At 41.5% G+C, this 17335-nt stretch overlaps 1 protein-coding gene across 1 annotated transcript in view; it reads left to right on the forward strand.

The window, feature by feature from the left end:
* Nucleotides 1-1712: 1712 nt before the first annotated feature.
* Nucleotides 1713-17335, forward strand: part of galnt2 (UDP-N-acetyl-alpha-D-galactosamine:polypeptide N-acetylgalactosaminyltransferase 2) — a gene marked incomplete at its 5' end in the record, with an annotated part of 47729 nt that continues 32106 nt past the window's right edge. The window contains one exon of the mRNA XM_079216379.1: nucleotides 1713-1808. Coding sequence (XP_079072505.1) covers nucleotides 1713-1808 — 96 coding nt within the window. The remainder of the gene's footprint in view (nucleotides 1809-17335) is intronic.

The following is a 17335-nucleotide window of genomic DNA, read 5'->3' on the forward strand; positions in this document are numbered from 1 at the left end:
CCTCGTAACAGTTACTTAGGACGAACGAGGCAAAGGGCAAAAGATAAAACACTCTTTTACCTCTGCTGCTCACTTTGCACATCTGTTTCGCTGCTTCTTACTCCTCCACATCTCTGACTTTGGTTTGACTTCCATCCATCCATGCTGTAACACTACTGTAGGTGACATAAACACACACTCTACAGACCACCGTAGCAGCAATGAATACGTGTGTGTATGTGTAATACTACTGGGACACTCTTTGGAGCTACAGCATACAGTGTGTATTGATAGCTATTTTTTAACTGTGCTCTCCAATGAAAAATGACAATTTGTCACCATTCAAACGTAAAACGTCAGAGGCAGACTGACCCATGCTGAACATGAGCGTGACGCTTTATTTCAGCTAAAGGTGTCCCTGCTGAGCTCTGTGTGCCACAGACCATATAGATATCAAGGGGTTCGACAATGACAAGCTGACTTGCTCCTAAATGTCTCAAGATCTTTATTTTAATTTCACAGATGCTTCTTTGTTATCTAAACGTTACAACATTTTATGAAGGTCCCTTTCTGTTGCTTTAATGGTCCCTAAAATCAGCTTTAGATTTTTTTGAATTGGCTTTTTATGATGGTGGAAGAAGTATTAAAATTTACTCAAGCACCTTGGAAATGCTCAATTAGAAGTTTAAGTCGTACATCCAGTAAAAGTACAAAGGTATTATCAGCGCTGTTTTAAGAATCGATCTCTTAATAAATAATGCCTTGCAATGTTTTTCAAACTTTGGCTTTGAATGTCGCATATTTGATACTGCTTGTTTTGTCTGGGACCTATTCCAAAAGATACACACAAAAGGAGGAAGGGAGGGAGGGACGGAAGGAAGACAGGGAGGAAAGAAAAGGAGACTAATCTTGTACTCTTCCAGCCTTTCAGGTTGTATCTTACTGTGGTAGCCTGGCTCAGAACCAGAGAAGAGAAAAGTAAAGGAGGGAACAAGGGGATGAAGGAAGGCTCAAACAGAGGAAGGATGCAGGAAGGAAGGAACAAAGTGAAGAAGCAAAGATTGAACAGAGGAAGAATGGAATGAAGGAAGAAGCAAAGGGATGAATGGAAGGTAGAACAGAGGAAGAAAGGTACAAAGTGTGAAATGGAAGAAGGGAGGAGGAAACGAAGAAAACGGAAGGAGGTAACTAGGGTAGGAGGGAAGGCAGGAAAGAATGAAGGATGAAATGAAGCACCAGTACAAGTTAAAAGAAGTCTTTTGTTAACTCGGGTTAAAGTGTCTCTGGCGCCCCTCGCGCCTCCTCGGAGCACGTGCAGCTCCACACCAGACGCTGGCTCAACGTATAACGATGATCACAGGTCTCTCTCAGCTCCCGGAGCCACATAACTGCGATTTTACAACGATCATTTCCGACTGGGACTGCCCCCGCCCCCACCCCCTCCGTTCGGCTTTAGCACGGAACCGCGCGGCACGGCTCGACTCGCTGTCAGCCCCGGCCCTCCTCCAGGGCTGCCTGAGCCGGCGTTTGATTGGATTAGAGTCGGATAGCCTCTGCCCTCTAACCCCGCTGATGTTGGCTGGCTGCTTCCTGCTCCCTCCGCTCCCCCTGACCGACTGACGAAGCTCGCCGAAGCCGCACGGCGAAGCGCCCTGCACGGACACAGCCGACCGGGACGAGCCGCTGCAGACAAGAGTACGCACCGGCAGGCGGACGGAGAAAGCGAGGCAGCCATGCGGAGGAAATCGAGGATATTGTTATGCTTTGCGGTGCTGTGGGTGCTGGGGATAGCCTACTACTTCTACTCGGGGACAGCGTTGAGTCGAAAGGTAGGACTTCCGTTCCTTGATCGCTTTTTTTTTTCTCCCGGCGACGCGCTCCGTCTCGGTGTCCGTGTGGAGCTTTTCTCCCCGGACAAAGCGAAGATGGAGCGGTGTGCCTCGGCCGCTGTCGTGTGTCTTTTCGGGGGCTTCGTTTCTGCAGCTGCACCGATGCTGTGAGGAATGTGATAAAGGGCCTGCTAGTATCAGTGGGCAGGCATTGATTTGGTGGAGATGAGTGTAGACAAGGGCAGCAGGGTAGCGGGGCTGGCTGGTCGGCGTGCACGGACCTCCCGCTGCGCCGGTGACTGCCTGCCCGTGGACATGGGAGAGCAGCCCGCCAGCCACTTTAACGTGGCGGCGCCGGTTAACGGCAGAATGAAGGTGAAAGCATGCATAGTGATTGTTATGAATATTATGCTGCTGGCCTGGCTCACAGGGCCGGGAGGGCGAGCCTGTGGAGCACGTCAGCACTAACTGCCCCCAGAAATGAGCAGAGATCAGGAAGTGTGCAGATTAAAGCAGAGTTAAATCACTGATACGCCATGCTGTCAGGATGGGATTTAATAAAAAGGCTTTAAATATTTCTTCTGGTGTTTCTGCTGTGGGAAGATCCGAGATATAGTTTAACCGGATTGCTGTGATGTCCAGATTTTCTGGCCCGGCTGTGTTATTTCACATACACTCAAATGCCAGATGTGTTGCTACACAGAGTTTAATGTAATGCAGTCTTTTTTTCTAGTGTTTTTATCATGTGCAGTTTTTGTCCAAGCTGTTTTTGAGATACAGCATTACGTTTTTATATATATTGTCTCCCCCATTTATATAAGCGTTGACTAAATATTATAGCTGCAACAATTGATTAGTTGATTGACAGAAAATGTGCTAATAACTTCAGTAATTTCTCAAGCAAACGATGGCAAACAGTCGATGGTTCCAACTTCTCAGAATTTGCTTCTTTTTCTTTTATTAAATTATATTAAACTAATTATTTTTTAGTTTTGGACTGTTTGTTGGACAATACCAGACATGAAGAAGCCCCTTTTAACGATTTTCTGATGTTCGACCAATCAAGAAATTACCTGGCAGATTAATCGATGATACAAATCATTTGTAGTTACGGTCTTATTAGTAACAATTATAACTCGATACAGTTCAACAGCACCACTAACTAACTAACTACATGCTCCAAAATGACCATGAAGGTGAATCAACATCTCTCTAAAACTACAATGTAACATGATAACCTTTATGAAGGTGCAGGACTGTTGTATTAGATTGCATTAGTTTTAGGGAGGTGTAGTTTATAAACTATGTAAGTCATTGCTTTATACTGAAATGCAACATTTATAATCTTACTCTTACATATGTGGCTACTTATTTTTCCTGTGTGTTTCATGTAGTTGGTTTAAAACAACTTCTTATATGAGTAAGCCTTCATGGTAAAACTACAGGACTCTAAACCATAGCAGTAGAAGTAGTAGTAGTCGTCGTAGTGGCTGGTAAGGTGGACTTTGTGCATGTAAAGGCATGGATTCCATTCATGAAATACCGGGCCTGTACATGCAGTAGTATGTTATGTGTAACATGTGAGTAAAATATCGTGTGTGTGTGGAAGGGAGGTGGTAGAGAGAGACACACTGCACTGTCACTTTTTTGTTGGGGCAACATCTAGCTTGTACTTACTGTGTGAGCGTGTTTGCGTGTGCTAATGTAGGCCAGTGTATCCTGCTGTATGTGTGTGTGTTTGAAGTGCTCTACGTGGGTGGCTGTGTGCACAGTACAACAGTACACTCTCTCTATTACCCCTCTAGATTTGGCTTGTGTGTGTGTGTGAACGCCCTGTGTGAACGCCCTGTGTGTAGTCCACCTGTCTCTTGTCTTGTCCTATCTGTCTCTCTGTGTTTGCTTTGCTCCAGTCAACCAGAGCAACCCTTTTACATTTCCATTAGGCTGATAGCTGTGCGTGTGTCTGTGTGTGAGCATGCGTGTATATTTGTGGTTGTTCAAGGGGTCAATGGGACACTCCACGATAAGCAACATTCACCGGAGTTGGATTGCAGGCAGCATTAACATGGTGTCTTTACACAACGAGAGGTTTAATATGTGAAAACAAAGGTGGAGCTGCACAGGTTAAGTACTGTTTTCCATCACATCTTCATCTTTTTTGAAGGAGTAGAGGCATTTAATAATTTCTCACTGCTGTCATGAAACAAACTTTGTAGCTGTAGGTTAGTGAATTTTTTCGAAAGCACTCAAGAGTCACACAAAGATAGATAGATGGACTAAACCTACTGAACCGAGGATTTCTGAAGGTATAGACAATTAAAAACTTTGAATTTGTAGTTTGTTGCTTTGCAGCCCTTTTAAGAGCTACTACATCTAACGGTGATTTGGAATATCGATTAATCTGCAGATCATTTATTATATTAATAGTTTAGTCCATAAAATGTCAAAAAATAAAGATCACAAAATGTTAGGAAACATAACATCTACATATTTGAGTATTTCTTGGTTCTCTTTTGGCCCTTTTCATCTTTTTCCTTCTCTTTGCAACAGAGAGGTGAATTGGGAATGCTGTGAATTAAATGTTGAAAGGTTGCTGGATATGGATGAATGCTCATTCTTGTTGAGTTAAGTTAAAAGTGGGATTCACAAGTTTGCACTTTCATGCCAGCCTGAGCTGGACTCGCTGTCATGGCAGCTGATTAAAATGCCCACTTCTGAATAATCTGAAGGACTGTGTCTCTACCAGAAGAATTTAAAGTTCAACTAGTTTCTTCAGCTCTGTCACACACACCCATGATAATGTGGCTCTTCAGATCAAAGCACCCACCAAACAGCATTTCTACTATTATCAGTTCAAAAGCACCCTTTTTGGACGAATGTCCCTCTGTTCAGAGTCTGTGTGCCAACATAAAGACGCTGATTGAACACAGTATCGGTGCCTGTGAGCTATTGCAGCGTCCTGTGCAAAATACAATGCTGCCATTTCTGACAGATTCCTTGCAAGTTTTTTTTGGTCTGGTAATAAGAAAATGAAATGTCATCATGTGTCTCTAAAAGGTCTTAAGCAAACCTTTTGCACACAATCTTCCTCATATCTTTGATCATGAATTTAGATCTGCGTCATGGGGAAAGTTTGTCTTTCTTTTGTTCGTTTATACAGTGGTACATTTCTCCGGTTTACTGGCCTGACTCCCAGTGTAAGCTGATAGAAGCAGAGTCTTTAACGGACCTTTATTTCAGGTTTACCCATAAACAACATTCAACCACATTTTGCTTGCTCTGAAACTGAGGCACGTTGGTCACAATTTACATTTGTAATTTATGGAAAAACATAGAAATATATGGAAAATGTAAAGTAAGAAAATGTAAAATTTGCAGCAAAGGCCCATGTTTTCTTACAAAAACGTATATAATACACAGTATTTATTCTTGCAGTGTGTAGTTTATCGATTGAAAATTTAGTTTTCTCTTTTTTCCCCTCCTTCCATACACAATAAACAGTATTTAGAATGACAGGAAATGTTGGGAGGCACCCAGCAGCCAGACTCAGTACAAACAAGTGCCTGTATCTGTATTGTTGTACACAGGAGGGTAATGTTGCAATCATGAGCCTGCTGGCTCACCAGGATGCCCCATTAAAGTCTTCCTAGTTGGACAGACCTCAGAGGGCTTTTCCTGCCAGCTCAATGTCCCACTGTTGAGTCCACTTTGCTGCTAATCAGTGGCGTGAGAGGGAAGCTAAATGGCAGATAGTAAAGGGTGGCACCGAACCACAGGAAAAAAAAAAAAAAAAAAAAATATATATATATATATATATATATATATATTTTTCACTTTGACAAAGAATAGGAGCAGGGAAGAATGACTCTGTGTTTACCACATGTGTATGTGATTTGTTCTTGCAGTCATGCACACACTGTCCACTGTTGATATGGAGCTCGGCTCTCACCCAATGGGGCATCGCCACAGTAGAAGTATTTCTCAGAGTTGTGATTAGCCAGAGGTTTGGATTAGTTTCTAGTTGGTGGCAGAGGACGCAGAAGGGAGTTCGGTGCAGCAAACGGAGGAGACACACACACATAAATCGTCTCAACAGGGATTCAGGGAGCTTTTGACGCTGGCTGGTCCAGAGCTTGCGAGTGAAAGTTGCAGTTTTTGTTATCTGCAGCTCTAGGCCTTCAGCTTCTGCCAGTCCGTGCATGTCTCAATGAACGGCTTTATCAATGCATCTGTCAGCACCGACTGAGCGTTTTGCTGTTTTTATAGCTGGAAGTATTTGAAAAATTGATCAGTTGCACCTCACAGTCTGTCAGGGTTGAGGTGGTAATGTTGCATTATTAGTGCAGGTTATTTAGTGGGTGCCTCTGCCCTTCAACACAGGAGCCTGCACTGTCTGCTGGAGGAATACACAACATCGTCGTTGGCGCTCTCACAGGCGCAGCTGTGCATCTATAATCTTTACAGTCAATCCTTTATTGTATATGCCCGCTAATGTGCGCACACTGTTTTTTGCGAAACACTGTGTTAGAGTTCCTGCTGTTGTGTAACTGCAGTACAATCATCGAGCTGAACGAGCTGTGGCTTTAAAACCACTTGAGACCTCACAAGTTCAATATGTTTATAATGCCAGAATACAGTGCCATTTCAGTCCACAGATCCATTATTACAAACTAACTAAATGCAGCTCTACAGAGCAAACACTGAATCAATAGTGTGTGTGTGTGTGTGTGTGTGTGTGTGTGTGTGTGTGTGTGTGTGTGTGTGTGTGTGTGTGTGTGTGTGTGTGTGTGTGTGTGTGTGTGTGTGTGTGTGTGTGTGTGAGATGATCACCTCTGACAGATGCTCAACAGATTCAAACAGTAAATAGAGAAACCAAAGAAGAGTGTCTCTGTTGTCTATTAAGGATTTATTTTCTGAGTCCAACCAAAACTCTTTGGCAACTCAACAAACTGCATCATATTCTCACTGAAGTTGCACAACGTCGTAGCGGGAGAAAGACAGTTTTTGTTCTGTTGGAATGGCTCCTTTTTTAGCAGCGTATCACGTAGCCATAAAGTGCCTTTTAGAGGGTTATTGTTTATTACAAGTCAGCTGGAAACACTAAAAAGTCTTTATTTTCCACCAGTCAGAAGAAATTAGTCCAAATCCGTCAGCCCTGAAACCCAGTGCCTGACTTCCGTGAACAGGTGGACAGCTGTGCAGATATCAGTAGATATAGATTGAGACATCACTACGAGAAGACAAATAGTTTAGTTAATGGCGCCATAAAGGTAGGCGTTTAAAAGAGCAGTTTATATCTGTTATATCAAACTGTCAGATCCACTACATCCTGATCTGTGGCATGATAACTCTTTATCTCCTTCATTCATTCTGAATGTCTTTCTTTTGTATCCACCCGTCTCCGTCTTGGGTAGTTTACTTGTGGTTAAACACAACAGCATGTTGCATCTGTGCGTGTGCTCTCGACTGGATTATTTTCTTTCTTATGATGATTTTCTTCCCTGGCAGACGACGAGCATTCATGGAAAAGTTGAAAGGAATGAGGATATTCATTGTTCATGGGACCAGCGCAGAGGCAAGAGCTTTTTCAAATATCTGTTTTTTATTCAGACATCAAGAGAAAACAGAGCCACCCTCTTTTATTAAATTTGTCACTGAGAAGCAAACTGTTGTACCTGCTTCACTATATTGACGTCTTCAGAAGTGAAGCAAACAGTCAGGATTGCAGTAATCTGTGCTGTCATCATCAAGCGTCACTTTTCAAATAACCTGATAGGGTGCGCAGGTGGCACTGACGTTTTGCCTGTGACCTCTTTGCGGCAAAGACATTCAAATCGCTAAATAAAGGGCAGCAACCACCCATACACTTATTTAATTTAGTTGGTGCATTTTTAGTCACTGCTACCAGACGGTGTACTGCTTTAATGGAAATCCTGCTCTGTTTTTTCTGTGACTGGAATAATGAAAAGGATGTGCATGATTTTTTTTTTTTTTTAGAATAAATTATCAGAAAAAGCAGAAATGTATCACTTTAAATGCAAACGTTTTGCTATTTATTTTCTAATGCAACTGCACTTACAAACCAACTGACATCATAAGGATTACACATTTTAATACTAGTTTAACCACCTGAGGAACAAAGCGTTGCACTTGCACGATGTCAGAAGACTAAGAAGTTGTTCAACCTATGGTGGGCAATTCAAGGGCAAAGATAGTTGTGTTTTATGTTAAATTGCATCAAAGACAAACAGTCTGTATCGTCATATCTGTTGATTATTTAGAAAATATTTGAGTTCAACCTGTTTTTTGAAGGACACAAAATCTGTCTAAATATCCCATCTGCCCCCTTCTCAGCTGTTTGTTGCTGCCGACTTACAAAAAAAATATAACGCAGAGCGGATTGAGGTGCATGCAAACAGGCCTCCAGGCCGCCCACTTCCTCCTCATCCTGAAACACTCACAGTAGATGTGTGCGGATCTGTCACATTTGGGTAACAGAATCCTGATGCTGACAATGTGCATCGGCCTCAAATGAGGTGCATAACTTTGTTTACCCCTTATCTTTTCTGAACAGACTGTTTTGGCAGTATCATAATAATGTATAATAATAGTATGTACCAGCTGAATGGAAAATCATGTTGAATAGTAAATGTTGAAGTAATAATATTCTCTAATTTAAAAAAGTTTTGAGGTTGATTTTTATTACATCATTCAAAAGACAATACTGAAATTAGTTAGTCAATCAATTAATCAATCGGTAAGCATTGTAGAGAGTGGGGATGGTCGAGGCCAGTCCATTAGAAGTGTTGTTTGTAGAACGGCTTCAACAGCAGCACAGCAAAGGCCCTCTGTGTTGAAACTCAGCAGCCTCAAGTAACTGTTTTTTTTTTTTATGGGAAAAATGTCTAAATAATGTTTGACCATCTGCCAAAGTGGTGGGTTGATAGATTTTTTTTTTTTGACACTGGTGGGAGGTGTTAATTTCTCACCCTGCATCACATTGTGGCCATTCAATATAACCAACCGACATTTGTTTCAGCTTTACTCAGTAAAAATGTTGCAGAGTATAGGAAATGAATTCACCAAAAACATTCCTGGTACTGCAAAAATAGCTATTAATGAAGTACTTTGTCTTTCAGATGTTTCTTAAAATGATTAATCTGCTTTATTTTGTCTCATATTCATGCTTTGATTGTCTTATTGCCGTTTAAATGTGTTTGGCAATGCTCTGCCCTGCTGCACTTTCTGACTTAATCTGGATTAAGAGCTATACACACATTTAACTCGTCTGCCTTTTTTGTTCTGTAGTGACATTGATGGTAAACGTCAGCATTTTGCACTGATTGTCAACAATTTATACCGGGGGAAATAGATGCACATATATAACCAAATTTTCCTCTGACAGCAGCCTTCTTAGACCAGACTCCAATGCAGTCATAAGACTGCTTGTGTTTCATTTTGGTGCAACCCGCCGGTTTCCTCAGTTAAATCAACTGACACGATCACTGCTGCTTCAGAATCTCAGACATGCTCTCTGGAGGTTGCCAAAAAGAACTCTGGGAATTGTAGGACAGAAAGTAATTGCAGGAAAGAGGTGCAACAAAAAGGTAAAATACAACCCTTAATATACAAGATAATTCCTGTCATATGTGGAATAAATGTTGACAAAGATTTTTTAGGCACACTATTGGTCACACTGCTGCACACAAACACCCATAAAACGGCAATTCCCAATTCCACAGAAGAGTTCGTCATTGGTCAATACTAGTAAAGAAAAAGCTTGTAAAGTGTCTTTTTACAGTATGTTGAAACGTGTTTCAGGAAGCAGAGGTGCTGACTCGGCTTTACTGGCTTCTTTCAGTTAAAATGAGGAAGAATCTGATCCACGTGTCCACGAGTTCTACGACACGTCAGCAGATTCAGTGCTTTTGTGTTTAAGCCTCAGACTGTCCCGTGTTTATATACTAATTTATAGCACAATTTGGTTGGACAGAAATTTATTTTTTTCCGCTCATCCCTTCAAGTCGAGTTGCTGTGTCTGACATGGATGGCTCAAAAAATCAGTAAAAAAGCAACATGAATAGAAGTCATCTGTCCAAGTGGTTGAAATACTGAAGGAAAAAGTCTGAAAATCACATAATTTGAAACAAGTAAGACTCTGAAACAGCACAGCTAGTTTGGAGCTAAAAACAGACTTCTACTGTTTGGTATAATCCTCTGGTGACAGAAACCTTAGATGGTGGTTCTGTAAAAATAGATGCATACATTTATACATTTAACATGATGCCTCTGTTTTAACATAAACCCTCTATTTTAACATAAACCTGGCCTGCCTTTCCTATCAGCAGAGGTTTATGTGTAACGCCAGGCTAGTTCTGCTGCATCAGGACTTTACAGTCTGTGCCAGCTGTAATTGTATGAGTTCACTTATAATGATTTATGGTAGGAAATTCTTTGTTACTCCAAATAAACTGCCGTACCAGTCTGAAATACCAGCGCTGCCATCAAACGGTTTGTAGCAGAGTAGCAAATATTGAAACGGATTGTAGGTTCTTTTCTCTGTGTAGTGGCATTATTTATTAAGAAAAGTCACTGAGGTGTTTAGGTTCTCTGTAAATAATACATATATTAGCTGACCGTTGGCTAAACCCTCCCCCCACAAGAGCAGAAGTGTAAGGAATGGATTAAACTGTTGGTCTGCTCGAATGTAAAATACAAACATAAAACCAGCGTTTTTCCAAGGCATGGGGCAATTCATACATTATTCAGTGGGGTTACTGTTTTTTAAGAAGGCTAACGTTAGCAGCTTCATCCGGCTGACGTTTACCAGCAACCAAAGCAAACAAGATCAAGGCTGTGTCTTTATTTTCTCTTCCCTATGGATCATTAACTGCTCATGATACTGACTTTTTGACTTTGTCTTTTAGCACAATATGATGACTGTAGCCTTTGTGTACATATTTAAAACCCTTTTATAGGGTTCTTGTTTTCAAACGAGTCAGCTGGAAACATTCAAAAGCAACTAACGTTCCCTGACTCACGACATATTTCAGTGTGCGATGATGTTAAACTCCTCAATTTCTGTCCTATAGGCCATATGGTAATCCACTCACCTCCTTTCCTTTCTTTATTTCCTTTTTCTCCTGGTTCTTGTCCCCCTGGTCCTGGTTCATATGTTTTGCTTCTTTGTGTTTCTGTCTTGTATAAATATGCTATTCTCTGTTTCTCTGTTCTGTTTTCATATGTTTAGTTGGTTTCTTTTATTTAGTTAGTTTTTTTTCTGATTAAGTAGGCCATACATTCAGTTGGTCACCCTGGGAGCCAATTATGAAAAGACAAAATTGTTGTCATGTTCAGACCCACCAGGAGCAGGCCTGTGAGTGTGACCCACTTTGTGCCCAAACACACAGCTTTAGAAACCACCTACATGAAGGAAGTAACACAATATCCAGAGCTCTCGGGCCAGCAGGCCTCAAGCCCTTTTCTGTGTGCGTTTCTGCCTTAAAAGGTGGGTTTGATTTATCTGTGCTTTCAGCTCGGTGGGGGTGGAGCAGATGTGATTGTGTCAGGCCCCATCAAGACGGGCTGAGAATAGCTAAAACCATCTAACACCATAGCTTCGGTTGGTTTGAAATGGCTTGTTTCACACCCACTCTGCTGCATGTTATCATGCTCTGGAGTCTAACGTCATGTTGGAGACGAGGCCAAATCTTCAGCTAACAGATGTAGGCCAAGTAGTTGGAGTACTACAGTTGTGTTAGACTTTTAGACTGTGAATTTGTATTACCCTCTCTGTTTGTGAATACTTGGGGACTGTTTCATTATCCGCCTGCTGCCTTCCATTAACATGGCAGCCGCAAAGCGTGTGATGCTCTCACAGGTCAGAGTTCACAGTCCCACCCTACCTGACAATGATTGACTCAACGGTGTGTAACTACAACAGAACAAGGATCTGCAGCCATAAACGGCGAGTAGAGGAGGCTGTGTGTATGCCTCCTGTCAGCTGACTCATTAAAATGTATGAACACAGCTAAATGAAATTACACTTTCAAAACTGTAATGGCAGGAATGAGATAGATTGTGGTAGCAGAGAATTTGTATTCCAGCTGGACTGCTGTGTCTGCTGTTTCTGTTGTTGGCTGATTACTGAGCTCTCTCTCTCTTTCTCTCTCTCACTGTTCTCTCGCTCACTGTTCTCACAGCTCCTATAAACAGGAACACACTAGAAATCAAATCACACAGTGCTGAAAGTAAATGTCTGTACGCTGCAACATGATCTGTTTATTGAATACTTCAATTTGTGGCTGAACTTCAAGACGGGAACCGATTTTTCCTGTATGGTCACAGCATCGTATCTGCTAACATCTTCAGTCGGTCTCGATCGATTCATCTTTTAAATGAGCAAATGTCCGTGGGGGGAATAAACCACAAACATTTGGACATTGAAAATATATATATATATATATCTGACCAGTTACAGGTGATGATGTGTTTGTGGTGAAGAGCAGAGCTGTTTTACTGAAATGCATTGTGATGGTCATAAACTAGGGGTCTAGGAAAACATCCACTCGGTATTGCAATATTATGAATTTCATCGTTTCAGTTTTTAATTAAGTTTACATGCAAAGATGTGTTGTAAACGGGCTCAGATTGCAAGTACAAGTAGTATCATGATGTCAGGGACTAAATGCGATGAATGCAAATGTAGAGTCACTCTTATGATTCTATAAAAAAGTTAACTTTTCAGTCAGGTTTTATGAATATGTTGGTGTGTCCTTTCTATTATGAAAGTTTTTCTAGAATTAGATAAAATGATCACAATTGATTGCCTTGCATACACTAACGCAATATATATTAATATATTAACGTATAACTCCTACATCATAACGTAATAAATGCTACGGTTGCGTTTGGGCAGGACCCAAGAGCGGACACGGAGGTGGCAGGGTAGGTGAAGGAATGAGTTTCTATTAAATGATAGCTGTTGATTGCAGGGCAGGAAGTGAATGCTGGTAGGCAGGTGAGGTGGGCTGCGGCTCAGGCACGGGTTTCCTGGGCACAAGGAGAATGGGTTAGTAACGAACTTGAGAGAATAGGAATCACAAAAAGGGCTCTTTGTCAAGAACAGAGCGGCCGAGAGTCACACAACCACTGATGTGGCGACATAATCTGGCACAGGTAAGAGGGAAGCCGCGGTATTTGACAGGATGGATTGATGACCAGGATTGTAGACCGGTGTTGATGACGAGACCAGGTGCTGGTTGATGGAAGGGACGCACGCACGCTCAAATTTCTCAACGATATGATCAAGAAAAACTAGTCACAAAATGTAATGAAGTATGCTGTAACATTTGTCACAAACAGGATATTCCAGCTAGGTCTAAATTATACTTTCCTCATTGCAAGAACTACACATCGTCATTTGTCTGCAAACGTCTGCACAGTCCAACATGTTGAGTGGAAACCCTTGCAGACAATGTGGCCCTGTACTGGCACAGTTGTGGGGAAGAAAAGCAAAGATTGACCTAAAGCTTTTACATTACATCAGTAAACTGAAGGAAATACCTCAGATTGCTGAGTTTTACACTTCGATTACTTGACAGATGAACAGGAGATGCATTTTGTTGTGCAGGTTTATACTTTTGGGTGTCATTGGACCGACCTTTCTCAGCGTACCAGTTGTCATGCCCTTGAGTGTGCTGTAACGTTCACACCTCCGGATATGATTCTTCAGCAGCAGCAGCAGCTGCTTCATGTTTCAAATGAAAACATGAAGTTTTACTTGCTGTTTGCATGTCACAGATGTGATGAAATGATCAGGACTCCTCTAGCAGCTTTTTGAAATGGACGATGGCCAGATGTTTGAGTAACTGAAACCAACTGTGAACAACACATCCTAAAAGCCTCTAAACTGTCAGAGCAGCTCATAAAAATGGCTTGATTAAGGTCTGTAATATGTCACTGTCTGGTTATTGAAACTACAGGTCATAATTTGAAAAGAGACGACTTCTTTCCCCCGGGGAGAGCTGCATGATGAGAGTAGCAATTTGTTTCAAAGGGCTGGTATCCAATTACAGGGAAAAAAAATCTCCTTCGAAATCAGGGGAAAGACACTTTCCCCATTGCCACTCCACGAGTATGCCTTTTTGTGGCCATGGATGCTGCGGAAAACAGGGTTACTTAACAGAAAATGTTAGTTATTACTACTAGTTTTAAATCTGTTTCTTGTTCAATCTTTCTTACAAACTCTCAGAACAGGGCTGGAGGAACAATAAGTCATGGTATCTCTGACTCTGCTGCTTTGAGTGGAGCACCTTTATCGAAGTGCAGCACTAAGTCCCCGGACTTCCCCTTTAATGGGTGAGGGACTGTGATTTAGCTCGGATAAAAAAAACAAAAAAAACTTTGGTTGAATATGCTGCCATTTCAATCTTGATCTCCTCAGGACTCCATACAGCAGGTTGATTTTTTTTACATCATGTCGCCCTCGTTGTACATTAATGTTGGATTTGATCGGACCGGCTCATGTCATCCGGCACTCTGCGTTGTCTAATGACAGAAAGGCTGCTTTGGTACTTTGAGAGGATGTTATTGTTGCCAGGCTAAAAAGTGTGTGTGTGTGTGTGTGTGTGTGTGTGTGTGTGTGTGTGTGTGTGTGTGTGTGTGTGTGTGTGTGTGTGTGTGTGTGTGTGTGTGTGTGTGTGTGTGTGTGTGTGTGTGTGTGTGTGTGTGTGTGTGTGTGTGTGTGTGTGCGCGCGCACAGAGTTGGGAAATCTAGAGCAAAGGTTATATGTGTATGTTTTACAATGAATATACACAAAGATTCATGCAGCACACATACAACTACATACTGTAGACATTTTGGCTTTGGTTCAACCTAAACACACACGGAGCGACATACACACATTACCCACCTTCTATACTGCTCACATACATATGTGATACCCATTCATGAAAATACACACCACCTTGCTGACTTACAGAAAACGTTTCTCCTTGTATGGGAAAGAAAATATGTATAGACCTAAGGCTCCTTCTCACACACACACACACCTATGGTATGAGGTAACATGTGCTGTGTTGCAATTACAGTGGCTATCAGTACTGCAACAATAATGACCTCAGCATCGTTTGGGATGGCCTTACTGTAAATTCATCCAAACCTTACAAAACAATTTTCTCTTTTTTTTAGAGCAAAACTTCACTTCATATTCTCTTAAAAATAAAACCACGTGCTGCAAATTTCACAAATCACCCCATCATTTTTCGTGTAGCAATCCACAACATGCAGGTTGTCATAAAGCGAGAAGGAGCATTTCTAGTGGTCGTAATCACAGACCGCCACTGTGGCCGAGTTGGGGACAGTCATTTACTGTTGGTGGTGAGGAGGGGGAGGGGCATCAAAGAAAGCAGGGAGGGAGAGGGGGTGCAGGGAAAGAAAAGGGAGGAAGCAAGTGGTTGATGAAAGAGTTTGTACAACTGAATTGGGGATTTTAACATCCACACCCTCTGCACCTCTCCACCCTGGCCTACTTTTCCCACACACACACATATATCCATCTCCCTTGTTTTGCGTTTCATCTTTCAGTGCCTCCCACAGCGCCTTCCCTCTCTTAGGAAAATTATATCTGAACTTTCCCATTATCAGGAGTCATTTGTTTAAGGGAATAAGCAAGCGTTCACAATGCTGAATATAATCATTACCGAGATGACTTGATCAGTCTGGTGTCGTGTCCCATCGCTCTGCTGTTCTCGTTCATCTGCCCTCTTTCTCTCTCAGATCTCTTCACTGCTCCTGTCATCAAGTGTTCTCTCCAGCTTTCTTTTCTGCTCTCTTTCTCACTTTTTATCTCCTGCTTTTAATGCTCTTTCATGTTCTTCTGCAGTCCAGAAATGCAGAACATCAAGTCTCTGACCCTTCTCTTTCAACATGAAAAGACTTGTTTGTGTGTTTGTGTGTGTCCTCAAAGGCACGACTACTGTGCCACAACAAAAGATGTAATGGACACCATGAACCTGAGCTCGGTTAATTGTGTCTTTTGGACCGTCACCGACAGACAGACAGGCAGACATGAACGGATGGTATAGTCCTGGCAACAGAATACAACGAACAAGTTTTTGGTATAATGGCCTCTTTAGTCACTTATTTTATCAGTTAATTGCTGTCATTAACAGATACAATAAATATGTCAAATATCAATGGGCAGTACTTTCACTGTTTTCATTAGAGGTTTGTATGGTGTTTAATGGCAGTACAGGTGCATTGGTCCAGGTATTTTGATCAGTCAACCGTCATTATTAAACACTGTATACCAAGGTTAAAGCTTGGCATATTTTCCTCTACCCACACTCTTGCAAGCTTAAAGCAGCTTAAATAATTCTTGCATTTGTTGCTTTTTCTAATTTCTATAATTGTCAATTGAATATCTTTTAGACAAAAGCAATTTGAAGACTTCACGAGACAATTAATCCATTGATTACAAAAATAATTGCTCAGTGGATAATGAAAAACTTTAGTTACTGCTTTGATCAAATCATTTTCAACTTCATTTAAATATTACACCTGCATCAATCGTTGATTAGTGATAAATGGATCCTCGCGGTAATTCAAAGACATAAATAATTGTATAGTTACATATTGTGTTCATCCTCCAATAACGTTTGTCCACAACCTCCTTCTCAATAGTTCGTCCACATAAACATTTGTCATCATTCAGTGCTACTTTCCTGCAACCTGCTTTCAGAAAGTAACTCCTCCTGCATTAGCATTTGGTCATAGGTGAATTTGATGTGGTTGTTTCAATATTCTGATCTGTGTCAAACTTGCTCAGATTTGTTCCAGAGCATCACACGAGCAGAGCCACACCGCCCAGGTGACATCTTCAAATGTCTTGATTTTTCCATCCCAAACCAAATAATATACAACTAACTATCACATACTAGGGCAATGAAAATCAGAAAATTGTTACAGGAAGCTGCAATGATAAAATGTTTGGCATATTTGCTTGGAAAAAAACCCCAATTAATCAATTACCTAAATTGTTACAACTAATCATTACAGCTTGCGTGAAACTAAAGTTTGCCTGTGTGGAACAGTAACCAGTTGTCCACTCACTTCCAGTGTCGTTAAGCTGCAGCTCTACAGAATCACTGCAGCTGACGGCTCAAACTTGATTTCCCCCCTGAGAAATGTGGTCCACGCAGTGGTAGTTATAGGAGCACCAACACTGCATTATCTTTCTAACCAGTTCAAACACAGAGCAGTGGAAGATGTAGAATTCGGTCTCTCCAGCAAACAGTCTTTGCACATGCATCTTCTCTACCTGTTGCGTAAATAGAACATTTTAATGTTGTGGTTTACGTTTGCCTGTTCACCAGTTTGCTGCAGATTAAGGGTAAAAAAAGTCTCTTGTTGGACATCTTCATTTGGGTTGATTCGGATGTCAGCCACCAAAAACCAAGCAACTGAAGATAATTCATTAGATTTTTGGTGTGTGTGAGTGAGTGTGAGTGAGTGTGTGTGTTGC

This window comes from Taurulus bubalis, assembly GCF_910589615.1.
Source record: "Taurulus bubalis genome assembly, chromosome: 4".
NCBI lineage: Eukaryota > Metazoa > Chordata > Actinopteri > Perciformes > Cottidae > Taurulus > Taurulus bubalis.